The sequence below is a fragment of the Ochotona princeps genome, chromosome 31 (genome assembly GCF_030435755.1).
Source record: "Ochotona princeps isolate mOchPri1 chromosome 31, mOchPri1.hap1, whole genome shotgun sequence".
Taxonomy (NCBI): Eukaryota; Metazoa; Chordata; class Mammalia; order Lagomorpha; family Ochotonidae; genus Ochotona; species Ochotona princeps.
In genome coordinates this window covers 10,145,414-10,169,234 of record NC_080862.1, presented here as the reverse complement: position 1 = coordinate 10,169,234, position 23,821 = coordinate 10,145,414, and the positions used below count along the sequence as shown (strand labels likewise).

Below are 23,821 nucleotides of genomic sequence, written 5' to 3'. Positions count from 1 at the left end.
AGTTTCAACATGTGCAGCTCAAAGACTTGAGATGGGCCAAAAGGTCAGAGCCCTGAGACTTTGTCAGCGTGATTATATAAAGCCACTAGAAAGCACTCCATGGATTTCAGAAAGCAGGTAGACTTTCCACCACACAAAAGCAGCTCTGTTTCTGTATATGTGACGCCTCCTAATTAGAATCAATTTTTTTTTTATTGTCACTCACGATAAGCTTGTTTGCCCAGCTTCATTTTCCTAAAACACTTTCAACGTTTCTAGGAGGGCTGAATGTCAGCAGAACACTGGGCTGGGCCTTGACCTGGGGCTGTGGAATTGCACGATGTTTACCATTTGTCATCCTTGGGGGTAATTTTGCAAACTTAAACACACCAGAGGACAGATTACAAAGAGACAGGCGATTTCATTTTGTTTGAGTATATTTATGGAAATGGACCAAAAGTGTCTATAGAGGCACATTGTCATGTTTTTTTTTTTCCTTGAGTGTGTGCCAGTTCATGACCAAAAGCAAGTATTCAGAGAAGAGCCCTTATGACCACGCTGTGTGTATCAAATAAGCTACTTTATGAACCGATGGGGAATATCGTGTTTCAGAGTCTTAGCAAAATCGCCCTTCACACCAAATTTCTGTGCACAATGGTGGATCTCCGGATGATTCATGCATGACCTTGCCCTTGAGAATGAGCAGATCTCCCTTACGGGTGAGTGCCTGTGGGACATGAAAACATCGTACATCCTCATGACTTAACAAATATGATGAGCAATGGGGAATTATGGACTAAGAACATGTAATTTGGACAAGGTGGGAAAAACTGAGTAATCCACTCGAGATAAGGAGAGTTTCCCCAGCAGTGGTGACTGTATGGCAATGGAATCCTTAGAGAGTAAATAACAAAAAAAAAAAAAAAAAAAAGGTTGGGCTGGGAAATATTTAGTAAAAGTTGAACAGCAAGTTACAGAACTCAGTGCTGATAAGAACAAATGGTTTTGAACAAAACCACATTGATGGGACAGAGTCACATTTATGGAAAGTTCAAAGGGTTTTAAAAAACAGGGACAGAGTAGAAGCAAAGCAGGAGGTGGTTCTAGTTGCCTGTGACAGCTGCCATTACTCTGTGCTCACAGATACTCTGTGCTTAAATGCCCTCTTGGCAGACGAGAGGACCACACATGCCAGCCACCCTTTCAGGTAGCTGCGGTCATGCAAGTGAGAATTTATCTGCCCAATGGGTACTGGGAAGCAGTTGTATGTCACCTGTCAATTTGTCTCCTAATATTCATGTACCATCCTCAACAATCTTTCTTTCACCGCAGAATCAGACTTCAGAGCCAATAAATGAAGGCATTCCAAGTCCCTGGAGTACTGCAAGAAGCTGGCTGCCTATGAACACGAGCAAGACAGAAACTTGTATCATGCCAAGCCACTGAGATGTGGGGCTATCTGCTACAAAGTCTAGATTATCTTAATATATTCCAATAATACTCTCTTCTTATTATTCACTTTTTCAAACATCATGTTACTGCTTAAGAGCATCTCTCATCTTACTCTTTGGCAGACTGATTTCAGAGCCTTTGAAGAGCAGTGGAAAAAGTTAGTAAGCTTTCAGATCAGTAGAGCACAGGTTATCTAAGGGGAAAAAATGACTGGCATCGTTTTCGGAGAAGCTGGGGAGAACAAACTGTACCCTTCTTGCTTTATAAACAAATGCAAAGATCAGAATAGGACTCAGACCTAGACCCCCTATAATAGCATGCAGGCACCCCAATTGATGTCCTCCCACATAGGCTCAATAATACCTGCCCCTCATTAATTCAATTTTTATTTACTAATGAGAAATTTCTAATCTTCACACAAGCAAAAACGATAATGTGCCCCCCTGTATCTCTCAGCAAGTTTCAGAATGTGCATGTGTCTGTGTGTATGTATGTACATAGACTTGAGGTCCAGTATCCATTAATCATCAGCCAGGTGCTGTGGGTAGGACTCAAAGGAGCATAACAAATTATCGTTGAGAATGCAGTGGAAAGAACAGAGTCAGAATCTCAAACCCCACAAATGACGCAGCTCTGAGTGCTAGGGTGAGGATTAAAGTAACCCAGTGGCTGAGAAATTTTAAAACAGTCATTTTCTTTCCCCTCTTTTTTTCCTGAAGGAGTTTTTGGTATAAGGCAGAGCTTTAACACATCCTTCCTCATCAAAACGCAGCTCCCCTGCGAGAGGGGAGCACACTGAATCTCCCCTGTCATTCCCCACAATATGCATGAATTTCTCTTTGCCAAGAGCTGCCTCAAATTGGTAGGGAGAAAAAAATTGAGCCAGAGGGCCTCTGAGGTACCTTGGAAATGAGCGAGAAGAAGATAGTAGGAGCCAACACCAGTAAGTTAAAAAACAAACTTCTATTTTGTAATTTTCAGGGGTGGGCACTGTGGCACAGAATATGGGAAGCTCTCCTCGGCAATACCAGCACCCCATAGCAGAGTGCCATTTTGAGTTCTGCTGCCAATCCAGCTTCCTGCTAACACGCCTTCTATGAAAGCAACGGAAAATGGTGCTTCTGGACTCTCTGAATGGAGTTTCTGGCTCCTCAGCTTCAGCCTGGCCCCTTTGAGGAATGGAACCAGTGGATGGAAGCTCATTTGTTCTCTCTCTCTCTCTCTCTCTCTCTAGCCCCAATCTCTGTCACTCTGCCTTTCAACTCATTAAATATATATTTAAAATAAATAAATACACAGCCATGTTAAAGCAGGGTTTCTCCTGTTGCCTTCATTACAGAGAGTCCCCAATCCTTAATCCATTCTCCCCGCTCTAAAGCACCACTGAGTCATTTTCTGAATAACTTTCTCACCAGGAGCTGTGACTGCAAGTAGGGAAAGGAAGTGTCCACAGCAAATCCCTCCTAAAAAGACATGCTCCCCAGGCCCACAACCTGGTGCCAAGGTAAAAATACAGAAAATAAAGATAAGAGAGAGAGAGAGGAAGGGATGAAGGAAGGGAGGAAGGAAGGAAGGAAGGAAAGAAACAAGGGAGGGAGAGAGGGACGGAGGAAGGGAGGAAGAGGCAAAGGAAAATACTTTCAAGCAAGTATTCTAAACTATTCTGGAGAGGCATTCATCCTGGGAGCAGCCCTATCCATGTCAAGGTGAGGATCCAGGACCAGTTAGCTGTCTTGTCTGGAGCAGGTGGCTTACAAATGCAGGCTCTCAGGCAGGCAGGGGACCCTGGTAAAGCCACAGGCCCCCTGCCCCTTGGCTTCCCCCACCCAAGAGAGTCACCTGGTCCCTGTGGTGTTGCACCAGGGATGGGGCGATGGGGCCCATTTTGGTCCCATTTTGAGGAAGAATGACTTCATTGACACTCCTCTAAACAGCTTGGGCATTCCGTTCTGTTCTGTATTAATTCAAACTGAGCAGGAAAAAAAAAAATCCAAAGTAAATCTTTGCCATTGGGGGGTGGGGTGGGGAAGTTTTGAAAAGACTGACAAGCTCAGCATAATGAGTGCCAGTCCAAACCTTTGTTTATCAGCACTTCGCTGTCTTTACGGATTACAAGAGGAAATATTTAACTAATGGAAAGCTACTCGTACACAGGATAATGTATGCGGCCTCTGTCCACATCTTAATCATGCTACATAATTGATCAAATAGCTTTCGTCTCCAGTCTCCCCCAGGTTTTTAATTTTCGTCTTTAAAGTCCACAACAGGAAATGCTTTCATGCTTCTCTCCATTATGTTTTCTGGCTGATCACTTAAAATTTTAAAAAAATAATTAAATAAATAAAGCAAAACTGTGTTTCATCTGAGGGCTGCCAAGAGGTTCATTTTAATAGAGTTAAACTGTAGGTTTAAAGAGACAATGAAGATGGCCTGGGGAATTCAAGTCTCATGGCCAGCAGCACTAGCAGTAAGCGCTGGCTTTCTGCACACGAGGCTTTGCCCTAAGTTTGTTTTCTATTAACCAGATGTGCACTGATTTCAACTGGGTTTGCAATTCTTTCAGACTTTGGCTAACGTGATCCCTGTTTGTTAGTAAAAGTGCCTCAGGAGTCCTTGCAGCCTCATTTCCCACTTGTAGCTAGTCTTGGTTAGTGAAAATTACCGGGCCATGATTTCTTCCTCTGGGGCTTCCATGCCATACACTGCTTATACTCTAGAGGTATGCTTGGACGCTTCCCTGTTTTCCCACTAAAATAACTTGCACAAATCTTTATCGTAGCTCTTGTTCAGCTATTTTTAGTACTATCCTCCCTAGAAGAAGACTATAAGCTCCTCAAGGGAACATCCCACTTATTTATTTATTCTGGGGGGACACACCTAAACACAAGCACACCAGCTTCCAGGGAAGAATATAGTATAGAGTTGGCCTTCTGTGATCAAATCAATGAATAAATATGCATCAGGTGGAAACATCAGTGAAAACCACTCAGGCTGTGTAATTATACATCCTGGCATTACCAAGATAAATCTAGGTTAGACTGGTAGTCCAATGAAATAGAACCTACTTCACTCTGAAAAGTGGCTCTATTGAAACAACCATCATGTATGGTCACCATGATTTGGGAGTATTACATATAATTATGTTTGTGCATTACCCTTGCCCACCCAGAGCCAGCTCTTCTCATTTTCCAACTCTTCAGCAACTTTTCCAACTAATCATTCCCCTTCTACAGGATAGCCCTTGCTTTCTGCTCCAGTCCAGTGCTTATCGCCCAAGAAAATAAAACTAAATACCACGGTGCAAATGAGGACACAGAGGCAACATTGCACTTTCTCAGTAAATTCAGCGTGAGTGATGACACCTATCAGACGGGCCAGTTTCCCTCTGCCTGAAGGACAGGCACATGGCCGCCCAGAGTTACAGCTGACATGAAATCAAGGCGACCCTGTTCAAGTCCTGGGTGCGCCAACCAACCACCAAAGCACTGCCCACGCTTACAACACTCCCATTCATTGTCTCAGCAACAGTCTAGAAGACCTGACTCAGTAATTACAGCAGAAACTAATAAATCAGCCTTTAAAAAGAAAGAAAAGAAAAGAAAACAAACACCTCTTTTCCAAATCATTCTATCCCAAGACTGGAATAAAATACTTCTGAAAGATCAAAGAGAATCAAATGACCTCTTTTTTGGGGGAAAAATAAATGTGCTTGGGTCTTTTCACTCTGCACAGTCAACTTCTCTCTGCACTCAAACATGTCAACACGGCCACTCAGAGAAAAGGTAATTAAGAAATATTGCAAAGGTCACAGAAGACTTTTCTAATATGTTGCAAAACGAAGTTTTCACGCTGAAAGAACTAAGAAAATTACGTTGTTATTTCTGCTTATAAATAAACCCCCAAAGATTTGCTGTAAGTTCCCTTCATCTTATTATTTATTAAAGATTTACATAGTTCTTTCCATTTCTCTGAACACCATTTCAGGGCATAAAATTAAGAGAAAAATCACGAAGCCAACGATGAACAGAAAGGAGTGTTAACCACTCCGTTAGCTAATGATTTTATTTAATGAGGATAGACCTTCAACTATTTAACCTCTTAGGGTTCCTCTCATTATCTATTGCTTTTCATTAATCCTAGAATCACAGGGCAAGGAGACATCCACCACAATTTGCTTTGAAACACCAGCCCAAATCTGCTATGAATTTACTTGCAGGACAAAGTTCAGGAAAGGCCAGCTCCCCAGGTAAACTGGATTAAGTACCTTCTAAAGGGAAATCAAATTAAACCAGTACCAAATGGCAGGCTTCTCCATCGCATTTGGGGATGCGAAATGCAATCTGACAGATGTCTCCTAGAACTCAGTCAATTCCGCACCTGATGAGAACGTCTGTGGTTTTACTCCCACCTATTCCGAGAGACCTGTTATTTAGGGTGACGTGTATATGTCTACAGTACCTTGAACATGTACACACACAGATAAATATGTTTGTATCTCTTTCTCATACCACATTGCTGGAGAAGAAATCTAGAGGTTTGCTTTTATTATTGTTTTTTTCTAACCACTGAGTTTGCACTGAACGTTTGACACACCGATGCTGTGTGGGGAACGATTTGGAGGCCACACGCTCTCTGATCTTTACCAGATGTTACACCTGGTTGTGTGGCAGCCTCAAGAGACAGGAAAAAAAAAAGGATACTAATGTTAATTTTATTTATTTAATCACATCAGGCCGATTTGATAAAAGGGAAAATTCAATATTTTGCTAACTGACCAACTCTTAGAAATATCCATACTAGCAAAAATGTTTTGAAGATCATTTTCTATTGAAGCTGGAGAGGTTGTATTATGTCAGGAAGGAAGAACACTCCACGTGACCTTCACAAAATGAGAAAAATGGGACACATTTGTCACTTCCACTTTTAACTCCAAGAGGCTAAGGGCTGATGTTGTGACACAGATGTTTCAGCATTAAGTCTTATCCCGACCTTTACTATTGGTGAGTGGGTTGGGGGGGGCAGTATATTCTCAATACGAAATACCGAAGGATTGGATGCCAACTGTTATAGTCACTAGAGTCATTCTATCATCTTCTTATACCCTGTCTCTTAGTGTTCTGCCAACATCAAACTCTGTAATAAAGGTCAGGTCATCCAGATAACGAAGATGCGCTCTTAAGTAAATACACCTCCTCCCCAACCCCCTCCACCTTAACTGAAATGACAGGCAAGGCTTTGGCCAGAACTTGGAAGCCCTGGAAGCAGCACAGACTAGGGGTGCAGGTCATTAAGCTTTCCAGGGGATCCCAGTGTCAGCCAGGGTTAAAGCCACTTAGACTCCAAGCAGGGAACAGCCACACAACTTCACCGTGTTGAAAAAAATTGATTTATCGAAGTTTTGTTTTCATTTGAAAAGTGGTATGTGTGGAAGGGAGCTGCAAGGTTGCATGAATTTCTTTTTTTAATTTTTAGATACAAATGTATGTAATTATGAAATCATTCAAACAGGCACTAGAGTACATATAATAGACACTAATCTATAATACCTCCACCAAGTTAAAAAAAAGAAATTAGTATTCTGCAAAGTTTGTCTCAGTTCTCTTTCTATTCAGAAAAAAAATTAAAGCATAATCCTCATATTCCATTTCTTCCTATTTCTTTGCTCTCTAGAAATTAGCCACTATGCTAAAGTGACTTATTATCCTGCCCATAGAATGTCATTGTCTTTTCAGTCATTTAAAGATAAAAAAAAATACATAACAGTTCAATCAAGGCTTACATGTACATACCTTATTTTACATAGAATTTTTTTTTTAATTTACCCATGGTAGTATATATGTGCACTTCATTTTACACTTCTTTATATTGCTTCATTAGGAATAAATCACACCGTATCGATTTACTTTGCACATAGATGATTTAGACATGTAGACTTTAAGAAGTCTACATAGTAAACACCTTTGCTCTTGACTCCCCATGCGCCTAGCACCAGATACAAGAGTTTCTCTAACAGGGACACCCAACTCATCCTCAATGTTACAATTACTCCTGAATGGCGCACCCAAGTGGTGACATCAACTCACTCTTTCCAGCCTTGTTAAGCAAGGCAGGTCTGATTCTTAACCACCCTTATCCATATGAAAGAACTTACTCATTTTGTGAATTTGAAGACTATGGAGCATTAACATCAATGATTATACAGAGATTTCCCTGTGATCCTTTTTAGACGTAAGATCACCACATCAAGGCCAACTCTTATCAAAAATAGCAAAATATAAGTATGCCTAAATAAAACCTTCCACAGATGACATTAAATTTTATGTTCCTTCAAGAAACATCTTAACATGGCTGAAGCTGGCCCATGAATCCACACATCATGCCGTAAAAAGAGGACTGGGGACACTGGTCTCAACTCTGTATTATTTTCTCGTGTTCCTAATCCAATGTTACTTAAAAAGCAAGCTGCCCAAGATCCCAGCCAAGGCAAATACTGTGTATTTTGCCAGGCAAAATGCCTGTGGAGAAATGAGTCAATTCATACAAAATTCAAAACTGTCTTTGGTTAGTGACATTTTTTCATGAAAATCTGTGGGTGGGTAAAAGTTTTGCAAAATTCCTTTTTGCTATTGGATAAAATTCCTCCAGGAAAAATAAGCAAAATTTAAGTGGCAACCCACATTCCCCCCCGATTCTCTTATTAACACTCCCTAACCTCCATCCCTCCTTCCAATTCCCTTATTAACACTCCCTAACCTCCAAGCACAAGTGCTTTCAATTGTGCATGAAGACAGTGCTGGCATCCTGGGTCCTTCCTGGTAACACCACCCGGCTGCCCTGCTCACTGTGCCCTGATCAAGATAAGTGTTCGCACGAGAGGAGCTAGGCACAATGGGTGCTTGATTTCACTCAGAGCACACCTTCCTGGAACACTACCCTTGTCCAGAGTGGGAGAAAGACCAGCCGTGAAAACATTGTTAGTGTGTACTCCTTTGCAACAATCACCATGGACACTGTTAGACACAGCTAGTGCAGTATCTTTCTATGCTTTAGGGTACATTCTGTCTTATCCTTTGGGGGACAACATGAACTGGAGAGTCTGAAGAAGAAATAAAGTCAGTGAGTTGTTCTGACTTGACAATCTGGAACCTTAAGGTTCTAAAAAAAAAAAAAAAAACTGCGTCATACTCTGCGTAGTTACATTTAGAAATGCTCAACTGATCTGATCATTCCAAGAGTTACCTTAGATCAGGCTGGGCCTAATGATTCAGCACCTACACATGGCCTTAGTTAATGGACAGCAGTGTGTGAACAGAGGTATTTCTTAATGGGATACCACCACGTTCCAGGCTCTGATTCAGCTGAGCTCTGCCTGTCCGCTTGCTGAGGCCCCTTCACCGCTAAGGTCCATATTCCTGGCTGGGACTGTCTCTTGCTATGAAAAGTAGGCTAGAGAAAGAGCAGCTGGTCAGACATCCTTCAACAGAAGCCATCAGAATGAGATCTTCAGAAGGGTGGAGTTGTTTGGGTGGGAAAAGGAAAAGAATCCATTCTCTTCTTCCCGTAATACAGTCAAACAGTACATCCCCCATTCAGCCCCCACCCCCCGGTTCTGCCACCTAAAATCCTGAACGATCTGAATCCCAGGGATCCAGCTAAGGCTAGGGAATGCGAGAACATGTCTTCCTGTCCAGGGAAGGGACTTTGGCATGGGATGAGAATGCCGTGGTAGGCTCTTACTGTAAGCAAACTGTCACGGAGAAGCCTTGTCACACACCCTACTATTTTATTTAATAAATCCATAATTTCTAGCTCTTTATGTTGCTTGTAGTCATTGTCACCAAACACAACAGCTTCACCAGCTCTTTCTTGGGTCAATAAGCTAACTGAGCAAAAACAATGACCACTTCTATCACATAAAAAAATGAACACTTCCACATAGAAAAAACAAAAATGAATGAAACCTTATTATGTACACTGTTCCTAACCTTTGCATATGACACAGACATAAAACCTAAAGATCATGTTCTAAAGAGTGTGCTCATTTTCCTTGAAGAACATCTTGAGCCTTCCACCAACTACCACCAGATTTTAAAGTGATGGGACATGAAATATTTCGGCAGTTTTCTTTGTGCGGATTCCAAGAGTACAAAGATTGCCTTTTTGCAAATGGTAGAAAACTGTGTGTTGGTTTCTTTCAGGTATGCATTCATTATAAGTAGAGCGTCTTCTAAGCACAGACAAGAGACAACTGCTAGGATTTCAAAGCCAAATCATTTGCCACTAGTTGAATATAACCGTACAAAGTAAGCAGAAGATATGCAGTGATATAACAGGTTTCAGAAACCGTAATGTCCATGATGGATATGTTCTACAGGAAGATGGATGTCTTCCTTCTAAAAATAGACAGTCCCAGGGCTACAACTGTAGGATTGCTCTCAGAAGAAATCCTGTTTTATATCAACATATTTTCACTGGAACATGTGGTAAGGAATGCTTGGGGGTTCTAGATCTGATACGCTATTAAACTGGCTCTATGAATCGTGCAATGGAGTCTATCCTGAAGTTTGCATGGGGAGTGGGCAACTGGAAAGAAATAAGTCACCTCCCATAACCATCTCCAACAATGTAACGAAAAAAAAAATCATGCACAGGTCTGCAAACACTCAACTGTCAGCTAAATCCATCACTTCAATGTTTCTATTTTTAATATCTATCATGTACTCTAGAAAAAGTCAACTTTCGAAAGTTCTGTGTCTTTGTAAAGTCTGGAAACAGTGGGAAAAATGGGGAAATCCTATTGCACAAAAAAATTAATTTTGCAATGCAAAAAAAAAGTTTTTGGATAATTCAGGCTTTTATGTTTATTTCAGTAGGGCCAAATCCAGTAAACTATTTTCAGACAGGATTAGTCAGAACTGAAAGGTTGGACTGTTTTCCCTCAGAGAATGAATGTCTTTCCTGCCTGCAATACACTGGTGTGTTACAAACACAAATGGAAGTGAACTGGAACTGCCTTCAACTGCCTGTCTCTCTCTGGCATTTTTAATGCAGAACCCTGCTGACAGGAGTCAGGTTTTGCCACCTGGAATGCAATTATGCTTTTTCACTCACAGAACACGGCATTCTCACGATGCAACAGCTTCGGGTTTTCCTTAAGAAAATTCACAACATGAGGCATGATAGAACAAGAAGAAATGCAACTACATTCCACCAGAGTTTCTTCAAAGTGTTTCCAAAACAATAACTATTGGACAGTGAAAAGGTGCTTCTCACACCTGCAGTATGACGATCACCTGTTTGGTTTGCTTTTGTATAAGTCAGATCCTGGGCCAATTTACACTCAAACATCAAAGCAGTTCAGATTCTTCCTCATCACAGCAAACTACAGGGGAAAAAACACTCCACTGGATGACCACAGTTCAAACAAGCTCCTTTTCACATCATTTTAGCTGTGTCACATAGGAAGGGGTCTTCAAGAAGTTCGCTGAAAATGCATGTTATGAAAAAGCTCTGCATGCATTCTAAAATTTCTTTGCACCAAACTATTTAGATCTTTCTAATTGCACCTTCTCACAGACTTCTTGACACGCTCACGTCTTGAGCGACCTGCAGAACACGCATGAGCCAGAGTGCACACAGAATTTTCTGATCCTCACTCTCAAAGAAATATTTCTGTCCATTTAAACTAATCTGAAACATATGCTCTTCTTTTTTTTTTCCAGGACTTAAGTGAGCTGTCTGAGATTGGCCAAAGCCAGCCTGTGGTCCCCAGGGTGACGTCCTGCTCGTAAACCCTAAGGCTTTCTGCGAGGTGTGAAATTGTTGTGAAATAACTTAAGAATCGTGTTATTCAAAAATGGCACATTTTGCCAAGAAGCAGAAAGGAGATAGGAGTTCCAAGACGAGTGTTGTAAATGTGGGAGGCAAGGAGAGAAAGAGACATCAGGCCCACTTCCTTCAACACCAACAACACATCCCCTTTTCAGTCCTGTCTTTCCATGAAGTTGTCTTTCTCCTTAAAACGAGGTGTGATCCTGCGAGGGTCAACCCCAATAGCACCCCCCGGGTGTTCTTATGCTGGTTGTAAATCATTATCCACTCTTACAACCCTGGAAGGTAGAGCATGCAGGCCTGTGGGTGTAGGCAGCTGCATTTTAACTAGTCAAGTTACTAAGTGGTGAGTTCTTTTCCAAATATCAGAACCACCCTCCCACCGTGTCACACAAATACACCTCCTAGTTCTCACTCAGTTATTGAAGGAAGGGGAAATCACAGAAGGATTGCTTATGGACAGAGCTGAAGCTTGCTGGAACTGTGGTGCAGGTTTCCTCTGCACTTGCACAACCATGCAGATTAAGGACACTCCACATTCATGCCTGTGCAGCATCCTCTGACCATGTGACAGAACGATTCCTCCTGCATGGTGAATCAGGTATCTATCCAGGAGAGGATCTATAAAGAGAGAGTGATCGCAGGTGCTAATGATGAAAGGGCCCTTTCCCTTCCTCAGCCTCAAGGCCTATGTACTGGGTACCGGAACCTCCACACACCCAGAACCTACAAAAGAAGACAATGGCTTTGACCTGAGAGCTAGCCAGGTCTTTGGGTAAGGTTGCCTGAGGGCTGTAAAAACTCACCGTACACTTGTTGGGCTTCTCCCCGGAGTGGACCCTCATGTGGATCAGCAGCTTATAGCGGGCATTGAAAGGCTTGTACCGTCGAGGGCAACCGGCCCAGAAACAAGTAAAGTCTTCGCCCTTGCGCTGGTCTATGTGGACCTTCTCAATGTGCCGCACAAGTTCCTCCTGCTGGTCATACAGGGCGCTGCAGTCAATCCAGCGACAGCAGTGCTTGCCCCCCAGGTCGTCCATGTCTCCATCCTCGTCCAGGCTGGCCTGGGAGAGAGCCAGTGGCTGGGCATGGGCCAGGAGCTCTGAATGGTGCAGGTGTGGGTGGGCATGGTAGGGGGGTGGGGGACCTTGGGGAGGTGGCAAAGGAGGCAGGTCAAGGGCACCGCCCGGGAACTCCTCCAGACGCTCCGTCTTCAGCAGGCCAGAGGTCGGCGGGCCGTCTGGGACCTGTAAGCGGTTCTGTACCACCATGTTGTTGACCTGTCCAGGCTGGAGGCCACCGTGCTCCAGTTGCTGCATGCGTTCATACTCAAGAGCGCAGTCCTCGCCATACGCTGGCAGTGCCAGGCCGCTGCTGGCCACCAGCACGCCCTTCTGGCCACTGGGCACCGGACAAGGTTGGGGGATGCAGCTGCCACGCACCCCCAGGAAGTGCCCATAGACCTCGGGCTGTGGAGACACATTGGCTGGGGAAGCTCTGGATCCATTGACGTAGGCCACCAAGGACGTGGGAGAGGTGCGGATGATGGTGTTAAAGTCTATGCCGATGCCATCAGAGAGTGGGGACAAGGACAATGCTCTCTTCTTAGAGCGGGTAGAGTGGGACCTGGTGGCTGAGTGCCGGGGACTGGGATAAGGAGAGTGGCTATTCTCCATGCCAAAAAGGTAGGGCGGCAATGAGTTAGAAACACTATTGCTGGACATGGATGCTCCTGGAGGAAGGCTACCAAGGTCACCTAGACCGCCATTCTGAGAGCCGGGACTGGAGGACAGAGCAGGGACAGTCCTGTAGCCTTGCGACCACTCTTGTTTCACACTCAAGCCCGACTGGCTTTCCGTCAGACTCAGAGTCATGGATGCCAGAGACTCACGCGAAATAAGGGACCTGGAACGGCAGCCAGAAGAGAAGGAAAAAAAAAATAAACATTTTAGCAGGATATGAATTGCTTAACAGCTAAAACATTGCATCGACAATCCCTTCAGTATTTTCCCTAATTACATTCTCGGGTAAATACACATTCTTGGGCTAAGATAAAATCCTGGGCTTTTAGTTCCAGGTAAATAACATTTTACCAAGAGGAATAATAAAAGCTAATGTGCTCCAAAATAATAAAACAAAAGATCTATTGTTACAAATAATCTGAACACCTGAATGATGATAAATAGTCCTTGCTTTATTTTTAGGTATGTTTTCTCATATGGGGAAAAAGTGAGAGGCCTGGGAAAAGTTACTGATGCCCATCATAAAAATGGACTCAGCAAATGTTTGTTGACTGCCTACTGTGTGCATGGCAGGGAACATGAAGGTCCTTCAAAATGCACATGGAAAAATGAAATTAAAAATCAATATAGTTTGATTCATTCAAGTTCTCAAAGCTAGGCATAGTTTTATCATAAGTATTTCCATGAACCTTTTAAAGTGTTGTTACTTTATTTGAGAGACAAACAGAGAGCTATCCCAGCTACTGGTTGACGTTCCAATACGCCCACAATATCCAGCACAGGACCAGGCTGAATCCAGGAGCCGGAAAGTCAACTCCAGAATCCCATAGCTGTGGTAGAAAACCAAGTCTTTGAGCCATCACCTGCTACCCCCCAGGATGGGCATTGAGCAGAAAACTATAATCCCTATCAGAGTCAGGAATCAAATCCAGGCACTACAAGTTGGGGAGGGATGGGCATCCCAGTCAACATCTTACTAATCCCCCACAAACTTGTTCAAAACCCAGGGTATCACTCTAAATGGCATCCCAGACTTGGAGCAAAATCTGTCTGTAAAGTAAAAACCCATGCTGGGAGGCTGGTGGCGTAGCATGGCAAGCAAAAGCTACAACCTTTGATGCCGGCATCCCCAATAAGCCCCAGTTCAAGGTTTGGCTGCTCCACTTCTCACCCAGTTCCATGCTAATGGCCTAGAAAATGCACCTAAAGATGCCCTAAGTCCTGGGGCCCCTGCATGCAGGTGGGAGACATACAAAAAGCTCCTGGGTATCTCCCCACCTCACCACTCTCTGACTTTCAAATAAATAAACCCCCTCATTTATAGCAGCTCAATTCACAATAGCTAAGACATGAAATCAACACAGATCTCCATCAATGGATGACTATATAAAGAAACAGTATAGATGTGTGATACAATACTACTCAGCAATAAATAGACAATAAAATTCTACTGGAGACCAGTATACTTAGTGAAATAAACCAGTCCCCAAAAGACAATTATCCTATGTTTTCTCTGATTTGTGTTAACTAATATGCAGAATACAAAAAAAAAAGGCACATGGGTGAATCTGACATGTTGAGATCTGGTTACTGTTGATGGCCATTGCCTGTACTCCTGGAACAGGAACAGTGGTTTTCCATTTACTATCTGTTGAATTCTTTCCTTAGTGATGGTTTAAGCTTGTGATCATAAAGTAAAATGAAATGTCATTGCAAAAATCCAAAGAAAATAAAAGGGAAGAACGAGGGAAGGGAAGGTGAGATATACCATTATATTCTTAGCATTGTGTACATAAAATAGCATCCCTTTATATGTGTATTTATGTGTATATATATGTGTACTTACACATATATATAAATATATGTGTATGTGTGTACATAAACATAGATTCATATATGTGTGTGTTCATATATACATAATATGTTCATATGTACATATATTCATGTATGTGTGTATACACGTATATACATACACACATATAAATATCTGTGTATATACATAGATATATATATACACATACACTGTATATGTAATGCTTAAAGTTTAATGCTGTTTTCAAAAGTAAATAAAGAAAGAAATCCTCAAAGTGATAGGGTAATCCAGAGACTAATGTAATAACAACTGAATAATAATTTCACCAACATTAAGGGATGACTAAGGTAATTTTTTAAAGCACCTCTGTTGGCCCTCAGCCACCACATTGAATCATCCCACGAAAAAAAAGAAAAAAATATGTAAAATACAGCTTCATGTGTAAGGGAATATCTAAATGAAATCAAATCATATTGGGAATTATACACAGAGACCATGCAGACTCTAATCACGTGTCATCGTCTTAGGTGTTCTATGAACTCTTGTCCTTAAACCTTAGCATCTTCGGCTCAACGGAAGATCATCCACTTTCAAGAGTTCATTTTTGCAACAATTCCCTATTCTCATCCTTTGTAAAACATTCCGTATGGTTCACAACAGATTATCTGCCTCCCAGTATGGATCACAGTGTACCTCGGGCCATGTGAAAAGTCATCCCGCTCTACTCTGATGTGTTACCTTAAAAAGCAAAGGCAAAGCTCCGTTCCTCGGAGGGAAGATTTGCCACAAAGCAGCTAGACATACCTCCCTATTGATCATGCACCTGCCTTGCCTTTCTACCGACATCGCTTATTCTGTGAAAAAAAAAATCACAATGAAGTTCTCTAAAATGTCTTCCCCAAATGAACGCACTTAACTACCTGCAGCTGTTAAACATGAATCGCTTGCAAAGGAACGGAGGAAAACAGGAGTATTTCCCTTGACCTTGTTCCTCTTATGCCATTCCATAAAACGGAAGCCAGGAGCAGTTTCCTACAGCACTGAGCTATTAGCAAAGCATCTCTACTCTGAGACATACAGTAACACCACAATCGACTTCACGTTGTCATCGAGAGAAGTCATGCTTACCAATGACAGACACAGCAAGAATTGACGCCTGGTGGCCCTTGACATACATTTTGTTTTTCTTGGTCCACATCCTGACATTTGGGCTGAGAGCCTTTTGCAAGCCTCGAAGTGGTTTATGAAGCATCTAGTTTTTTGGGGTTTTGTTGTTTGAATTCCCCAGTGGACACTTTTCAATTATTTTCCCTGCACACTGGAAGCATATAGCTCTGTTTCTACACAGCACAACTCCAGACTCCTAGTGACTGAATGTCAAGGGGTCTCCTAGTGCCTTCCCCAGTGACAAACAGGAATTGCTAGTAGACTAACACTAAATCACTACTCCTGTCACAGGCAGGGAAGGGTGACCGCCTCACCACTGCGAGGCAGAGGAATCCATAGGGAGACACAGAGTCCATGAAGAGCCTGTTTTATTCAGCCAAAAGCTAAGAGGATGCTCATTTTTAGGCAGTTTCGCCTGTCACACCAGAACACAACAGATGGGTAAGCCATGACAAACAGGCCAAGTGTTTTATCCACCAGTTATCAACTCTGCTTATGAAATTCTCACAGCCTATGGTGACACACATTCACTCGTCCCCATGTTGAGAGACAATCCTCATTTCTCTCAGATGACACCTCTCCTGTGGTTCCACTTCAGTCACAGCATGCCCCGTGCAAGCACCTGCCTCAACTCCTTACCCAGCTCAGTCTTCTGAGAAAGTCATCATAGGCATTTCAGAAAGCAAACTCTACAGTGTACTCATGACAGCAATACGATGAATAGAGAACGCTCCCTCTACCTTGAATATCCATTCAGAACAAAACTTAGAAGAAAGACCTTTGCTTGGCAGCCAATCTTCCTCCCAAATACAATTACTCAGACCTTCGGATCTTAGGAAATTTTAATCCACAAACATCTCTTCCCAGGACAGCAGCTCTCAAACAGTCTTTTCGCCCAAGAAGTTATCTACTCTGCTCACTGTATTTAACTTCAGACATCTACGGGTATAATCTTCCTCAAAACAAAACAAAACAGCCTTCCAACAAACCGGGCTCATTTTCATCTTATTAAAGTGTTGCCTATTCAAGTATTAGATATTTACTAAGTACTCAACAGCTATTTTAAAAATTAAGAAATAATCAACAGAACTCATCATTATTTATGGCTTCCAAACTGTAAACTGTTCATGGAAAGATACAATTGAAGGATAAACTTACTTTGGCACAAAAAGTTCTGAAAACCCACGCACAATGTTTTTATTACAGGCGTTTCCCATAAAGATCTCTCCTCTCCTCTATTTGCTCATGACCTACATTTTTTAACAGTAATTTTTATTTTAATAAAAAAAAAAACTTATACTGAAGTTTGATGAAATCTCTCTCAGTGACACCGGGGAAAAAAGAGGACCACCGTCTATAGAGAAGTCCAAATGAGGCAGTCCGTGATAAGCAGTGACCTAACAGGGTTACCAGCACAGTGATCCTGCTGTATTCTCCACACTGTACTCCACTTGTCTCCTTTAATGCTCTGCCTCACCAAAAGACCTGGAGAAACACAAGCTATGCCTTGAACCTACACAGCTTCCTGTTCTTTGTGCAACTGGAAACCCTTGCCACTGCACACACAGGCTGTATGAGAAAGAGGGACACTCTAAGTGTTCATCCACGTCTAAGAATTTTCTTTCTGATGACAAACGATAGGCCTTCAACAAAAGAACACACCTGTAAACAACTCGGAAGCCACCAGAAAAGCTTTTGTCACATTGACAGAAGAAATCGTCGTGTGAAGTTATCATGTCAGCATCTCAGCCTTGTCCACTTTAGGAAAAATACATGCTATGGGTTTATTAGAGAGCTTTTGGCTATGTTTAAATTGTGAATGGCCCCCTGAAACTTCAGTACTGGTGCACATAATTTGAATTATTATTAAGAGAGGACAATAAAAAATGATTGGAAAATCAATTGAGGCCAATTCATAGTATTAGGGCAGGATTCCCATCACTGGCTTAAATAAAATCCAACAGAGCTAAAGATGTGCTTTCTCTAAGATGAGCAGCACAAAACAAAAAGACAAAGTACCCAAGAGATTACAAAAGAGAATCTATAGCCAACAAACCGATGAGATTTAATATTATCAATAAAGAAGAACTGCAAGGGTCAGCCTTGTGGCATAGTGAGTTAAGCTGCCAACTGCCACACCAGCAACCCACAAAGGCATCAATCAGTTTGAGTCCTGGCAGTTCCATTTAGAATTCAACTCCATTCTAATGCACCTGAGAAAGCAGCAGAAGTTGTCTAAGTGCCTGAGTCCTTGCACACTTATAGTGAGTCCTGTAAGAAACCCTGGGAAGGGTGAGGCACGGTAGCTTAGCAGCTAAAGTCCTTGCCTTGCATGCACCAGGATCCCATATGGGTGCTGTTTCTAATCCCAACGGCCCTGCTTCCCATCCAGCTCCCTGCCTGTGGCCTGGGAAAGCAGTCGAGGACGGCCCAAAGCCTTGGGACCCTGCACCCGCATGGGAGACCCGGAAGAGGCTCCATCTCTAGCCATTGCAGTCACTTGGGGAGTGAATCAATGGCTGGAAGATCTTCCTTTCTGTCTCTCCTCCTCTCTGTATATCTGACTTTCCAATTAAAAAAAAAAAAATGAATCCTAAAAAATAAAAGCTCTGGGATCCTGATTTTGATGTGTCCATTACTACCACTTGCAGAACAGACTGGCAAATGCACGATTTCTCCGTCTCTGTGTCTCCCCCTCCCCTATATAATGCTGAGCTTCAAACCAATAAAATAAATCTTCACAAAAAGAGAACAAGAATTGTAAATGAAGATAACATTTTAGCCATTAAACTGGAAAAAAGTTATCAAAATAACACCACCAAGTATTTGATAGTCTGAGGAAACCAACACTCCCTTAGGCTGTGGACAAGTTTATAAATGAGTAGGTTTTTTTTTTTCACAGTGAAATTTGACAACACACGGTGCAAAAAATCTCAAAACTGTACATCAGCTTTGACCCGAAATATTTGGCTTCTAAAAACTCACTCTAATAATCAGAGACATGAGTTAAAGATCTACAGTGTACATCCAAGAAAGCATTCTTGGTCACTCAGAAATCAGATGAAGCAACTAAATACCCAGGAATAAAAGATGGATAAAGATAAAAAAAAAATTAAGTTCCATTTACATACTTGATCAACCTTGGGCAGGAAGAAGTCAAGATGTGTTTATTATGCATTCACTGGAAAGAGATATTCCCAATTATTCGACCAATTTAGTGGGAAAGAATGTCTACACCTGAGTTTCGTGTGCTTACAGGTAACGGAAAGGATATGGATCAAAACCATATCCATCATTGTCTCCGATCAACAGGATTCAGGAAGCCCAGCATTTGCTACCTTGGCTTTCCCGTGGTCTGCGTGCTTTCAACAATCAACCAGAACTACAAAATAACCAGGCATGACAATACATTTTAAGGCTTTTCATGAGGTCAGCCTTTCTCAGACTGAACCATTTCTGTCCTATCTCTTTCCTCCATTCACAATTGAGTGAAACTCTATGCTGTTTATTTCTGCATTGTTTCTTCATATTCAGACAGTAAAATGCCTCCTCGCTGAACTGCTGTCCTTCAGCCCGTCTCTCCCCAGGTGGAACACACGAACCAATTTAAGGATCACAAATAAATGAGACGTGGCCACACTGTCAAAAAGCAGGTACCATATTTTACCAAGCCACTTCCAAATTCCTTTGCTTATCCTGCAAATAACTTTTTTCCTCCTCACAGGAAGACTCAGAATGCACAGTCGAAAACACTTGTCAGTGTAACTTGAAGGTGTTATCTTTTAAGGACATAAAAATTATGCTAAGGAATCAAGTATGCCAGAAAACCCTGAGATAATGACCCCTCTCCAGCTGACCCATGAAAGGGACTGTATAAGGTGCACGGCTTGAGCAGTGCGTGTTCTGCCTACCGTCAGCTTCTCCATTAATTATGACTCTCTGCCTTCAAGGCATGGGCTGGACTTGCCACAGACATGGAAGCTGAAGGCTTCCCAATGACACCCACCCAGAAGCACAGCTAATTTCACATGCAGCATTCGCGAGTCTGAAGAATCCCTTAAGGCATAAGCATCAATGGGGGAATGACAGCAGCCTCCCATCAGAAAAAAGTCTCCAGTGAAAAACAAGTTTCTACTTCCTGAAAAAAGATAGGCATAAATAAATGATTCCAGGAACTATGCAGAGGCTCCAAGAGTGGCTAGCAGGATGGAAAGAGCAAGTGATACAAGAGGGGTGGGGTCTACAGGGGGTGGGAAGAAGGGCACAAGCGCCAAGCCCCACTAATGCTACAAGGCCATCGGTGGACTGCAGTCTCCAAAGAGGAATCCACAGACGTCCAGGGAGAAAAAAACTGCTTGGCAGGATCACCATGGCAGGGCAAGTAGGGCCAAGGGGGCAAAATTTCACACTGTGTTTTCCTGAGAAAATAACACCCAGAAGAAAAAAATAATTTATTTCAAACAGAAACAGGAGCAGACCTTGAATACGGCATAGTGCTGTGGCTTTACACTCTAATATCAGTCTTCAGGGATACTGAAAATTTGTCTAAGAGGGTGAATTTGCTTTTCTACTCAATTCTCCCCCATGGAGATAGACACATGACATGCACAGCAATGACTGATTCTGGCAATTAATCAGACATCATGGGGGAAATGTTTCCTAACTCATACAAAAAAGTAAGTCTTGCCAGACACATCCCAGGTCTTAAATTCATGCTTTCTTATCTGTACTCCCTATAACGACTCCCTTCACTTCAACTCTTGTATTATGCAGACAGTAGATACTTAATAAACATTTGGGAGGATGGGCAGATGGATGAATGGAAAGACTGACGAAACACCTGGCACCAGTCAACTGGAGACTGAAAATCCAGGAAGTAATGTAGGTAGGTGTGCACAAACCATTCCAATTTGCCAGGCTACTGCACAGCTGGCCTCACCAGAAGCTGGCAAATTCACACATTGGACTTCAGTCACCAATGCCCCAAAATCTCAGATTGGGAATTCATTTCCTCCGTATCACGATTCAGTAGGTATGAAATCATTTCCTCCCAATCAAGATGGTTCCATGACACATCATCAGTTTATCAACACACTCCCCTATGAAACTCAAATGCAAATACGTTTCTTAAAGTGTGTGTGTGTGTACTGAGCAAGAGAAGGGGAAACACTCAGGTGATGTGATCATACCATAAAGCAGAAGGGAAAAAAAAGTAACATGAGACCTGGTATCTGAAGGAGGTCTATTCAGGTTGGCTGCATTCATAGCCCTCTGTAAGCTAGGACTGATCTGGTTGCATGCTGTGGAGACCTGGCTTGCTGGAGGTGAAATGGGTCCCAGTCGCTGAACCATCATGGGACTGCTGGTGACCACTAGATTGTTGCAGCTGCCTTTTCCAATGGACTTGCACTGAGGCCCAAAGCCAAGAGCCCCTAGAAACAAATGAATCAGGTTAGCTTCCATGTCCCTTACATCAGAAATCAGTTCATACACACATGTGCACATTTCTATGGGAACTCATCTCTAAAAACAGTCCTTGGGTCTTTTTTTTTTTTTTTGGTTTGGTTTTCTTTTCTTTTCTTTCCTCTTATTCTTTTTTAGTATTAGTGATACCAATAAGCCTTCTCTCGTTCCAGACAAAAAGCCAAATAAAGTTATCACGGAAATTAATCCAAAATTACCACTCATAGACAATGTTTCTTAAAGTTTACTTATTCTAGGTAGAAGTGCTCAATTATATGCAGAAGAGCTATATTTTATATCCTTACCTAAAGGGTGAAGGTGATTAGTGGTTGGGATTCCCTTTATCAAGCTAAGATTTTTTTTTTTCCTAGAATAAGAAAGTTGGCACAGCTGGTTGGAGAAGGGAGACAAAAACCTTGTTAAACTGGTTCACTTCATCACAAATCCTGCAAAAAGTCTTTTTGAAGGATACCATCTGACTGTATGTCTCTGTTCTGGAGGTTTCATCTTTCCCCCAACAAATCATCATAGGATATATAACCCACTTTGAAACTCAGAGACTCGCAAACAAAACACTCATGTGATAAAGCAGCATTAGAACCAGCTGGAATACAGATTGTTCATTTGCAGCAATAACAATCATCCAATGTAGTAAAATTTGGTACATACCCAAAATGGAAAGGAAAAAAAAAACACAGAAACCCACAAGAATCTGTCGTTATGGAAAAGTGAAAAGCAAAGAGGAGAAAGACAAACATTGCCATGACTCATTGACAAAAAATAATAATAGTTGACTCATTCTAGACATTCTTTTGACATGCGAGTACTTTTTTCAAACATTTTTTTTTTGCCAACTACCTGATCGAGTCTCAGTAACTGTATACTCTGTTTCCACCCTAACAACTATGAGCTCAGTTCTCAATAAAACGGGCTCTAAAATTTTCTCACCCAATTTCCCATCTTTTTCATTGATATACTTGAGATCAAAGGTAGTAGAAATTCTTGCTGAAACTTTTTAACTTAAAGGCATAATTTTCTATTCCAAAATTTTAAATAAAAAAAAGCATTAGTCATCTTTTATATTATCTCCCAAGAGCTTCCAAAATCAAACAAAACTGGAGTCACCCTCAGGTTTCCCCGGATACAGAATGCTGGAACAATCCACCATCCTCAGCTGGCAGGCACCGGGCCCTGCTCCAGCCTATTGGGAAACTAAAGCCCAAGTGGCAATGGACACGCCCAAGGTCACGGAGGGATTTTACAAGCACAGACACTGACTTTACCAGGATGGATTTTCATGGCACTCGTGGGTTGAAGTTTCCTCTGTGGAAATTTTCCAAATCATTCAGTCTGACAAAAATTTCAGATTTTTTTTTTTTAGATGTACACACCAGAAACTGCATTCCACCATTCCCGTTGGGGCTGATCCACACTTCAGCTTCTTGCATCTTGAGAGATCAATGTACAGATACTCCCACTTCATAATTCATAAGGCACTGTACCATCAAGGCTTCAGCATCAGACTAATAGTGCACATATTTTTATGTAATGTATCGTACCTTTAAGATGTACACAAATTCCACAACCCAATGCGTTTGCACTTCAAACTCTCTCTTTACCTGGGAAAAAGACAACGGAATGGGCCCGTAGCTTCTAGTACACAAGACACCTGTATCATGTCCCCACGTCCCACAGCTGCCAGCTATGGCAGTAACATCTGACTTCTAGCACACTGCCAAGCACTAAGCCATAATATGTTCATCTAAGGAATGCCGTCATCTCATCCTGTTTCTCCTCCAATAAAAAGGAGGTTAATAAAGGACAGGCCTTGCACTGTAGGAGTGAAGCAGACATATTGGATGCCACCAGCCCTATCACAATGCCACTGTGTGTCCTGTCCCTTCGACTTCTGACTCAGCGTTCTAACATGCCTGGGAAACACCAGATGACGACTCAAAAAGTGCCATTTGTCATTCCTCCCCTCTTTCTCTTTTTAAAGTGGTCTTTCAATATCATATTAAAAACGTCTTAAGTCAAAATGCATTTAATACAGGAAACTTAATTTCTGCTACATTAAATAGCCTCAGAACAGTTACATTAGCCAGTACTTGGACAAAATCATCTAACACAAAACCTAATTTATTGCATAGGGTTGAGTATCTCACGCAATTTACCAAGTAAAGACAGGGCCATTTTTCACATCACAAAGCTTCCACCAAGTCAATCCTTTGTTGCTTCTCCACAGTGTGCTAACTAGACAGGAGGGATGAGGAAGCCAGTGGGAGCAGCAACGACAAATTCATCTTCCAAAAGCAGAATTTCAATGGGACTAGGATACCCATGTCATCTTCTGCTCTAGAGCCATACACTGAAA

At 42.1% G+C, this 23,821-nt stretch overlaps 1 protein-coding gene across 2 annotated transcripts in view; it reads right to left on the bottom strand.

Moving 5' to 3' along the window:
- Nucleotides 1-23,821, bottom strand: part of GLIS3 (GLIS family zinc finger 3) — a 394,973-nt gene that overhangs the window by 261,957 nt on the left and 109,195 nt on the right. The window contains exons 2-3 of one of the 2 annotated variants that reach the window (XM_036496801.2): nt 21,209-21,416; nt 12,069-13,167 (exon numbers count right to left, since the gene is read on the bottom strand). In XM_036496801.2, the coding sequence (XP_036352694.2) occupies nt 12,069-13,167; nt 21,209-21,416 (1,307 nt within the window). The remainder of the gene's footprint in view (nt 1-12,068; nt 13,168-21,208; nt 21,417-23,821) is intronic. The other variant, XM_058657335.1, reaches the window with a different exon arrangement.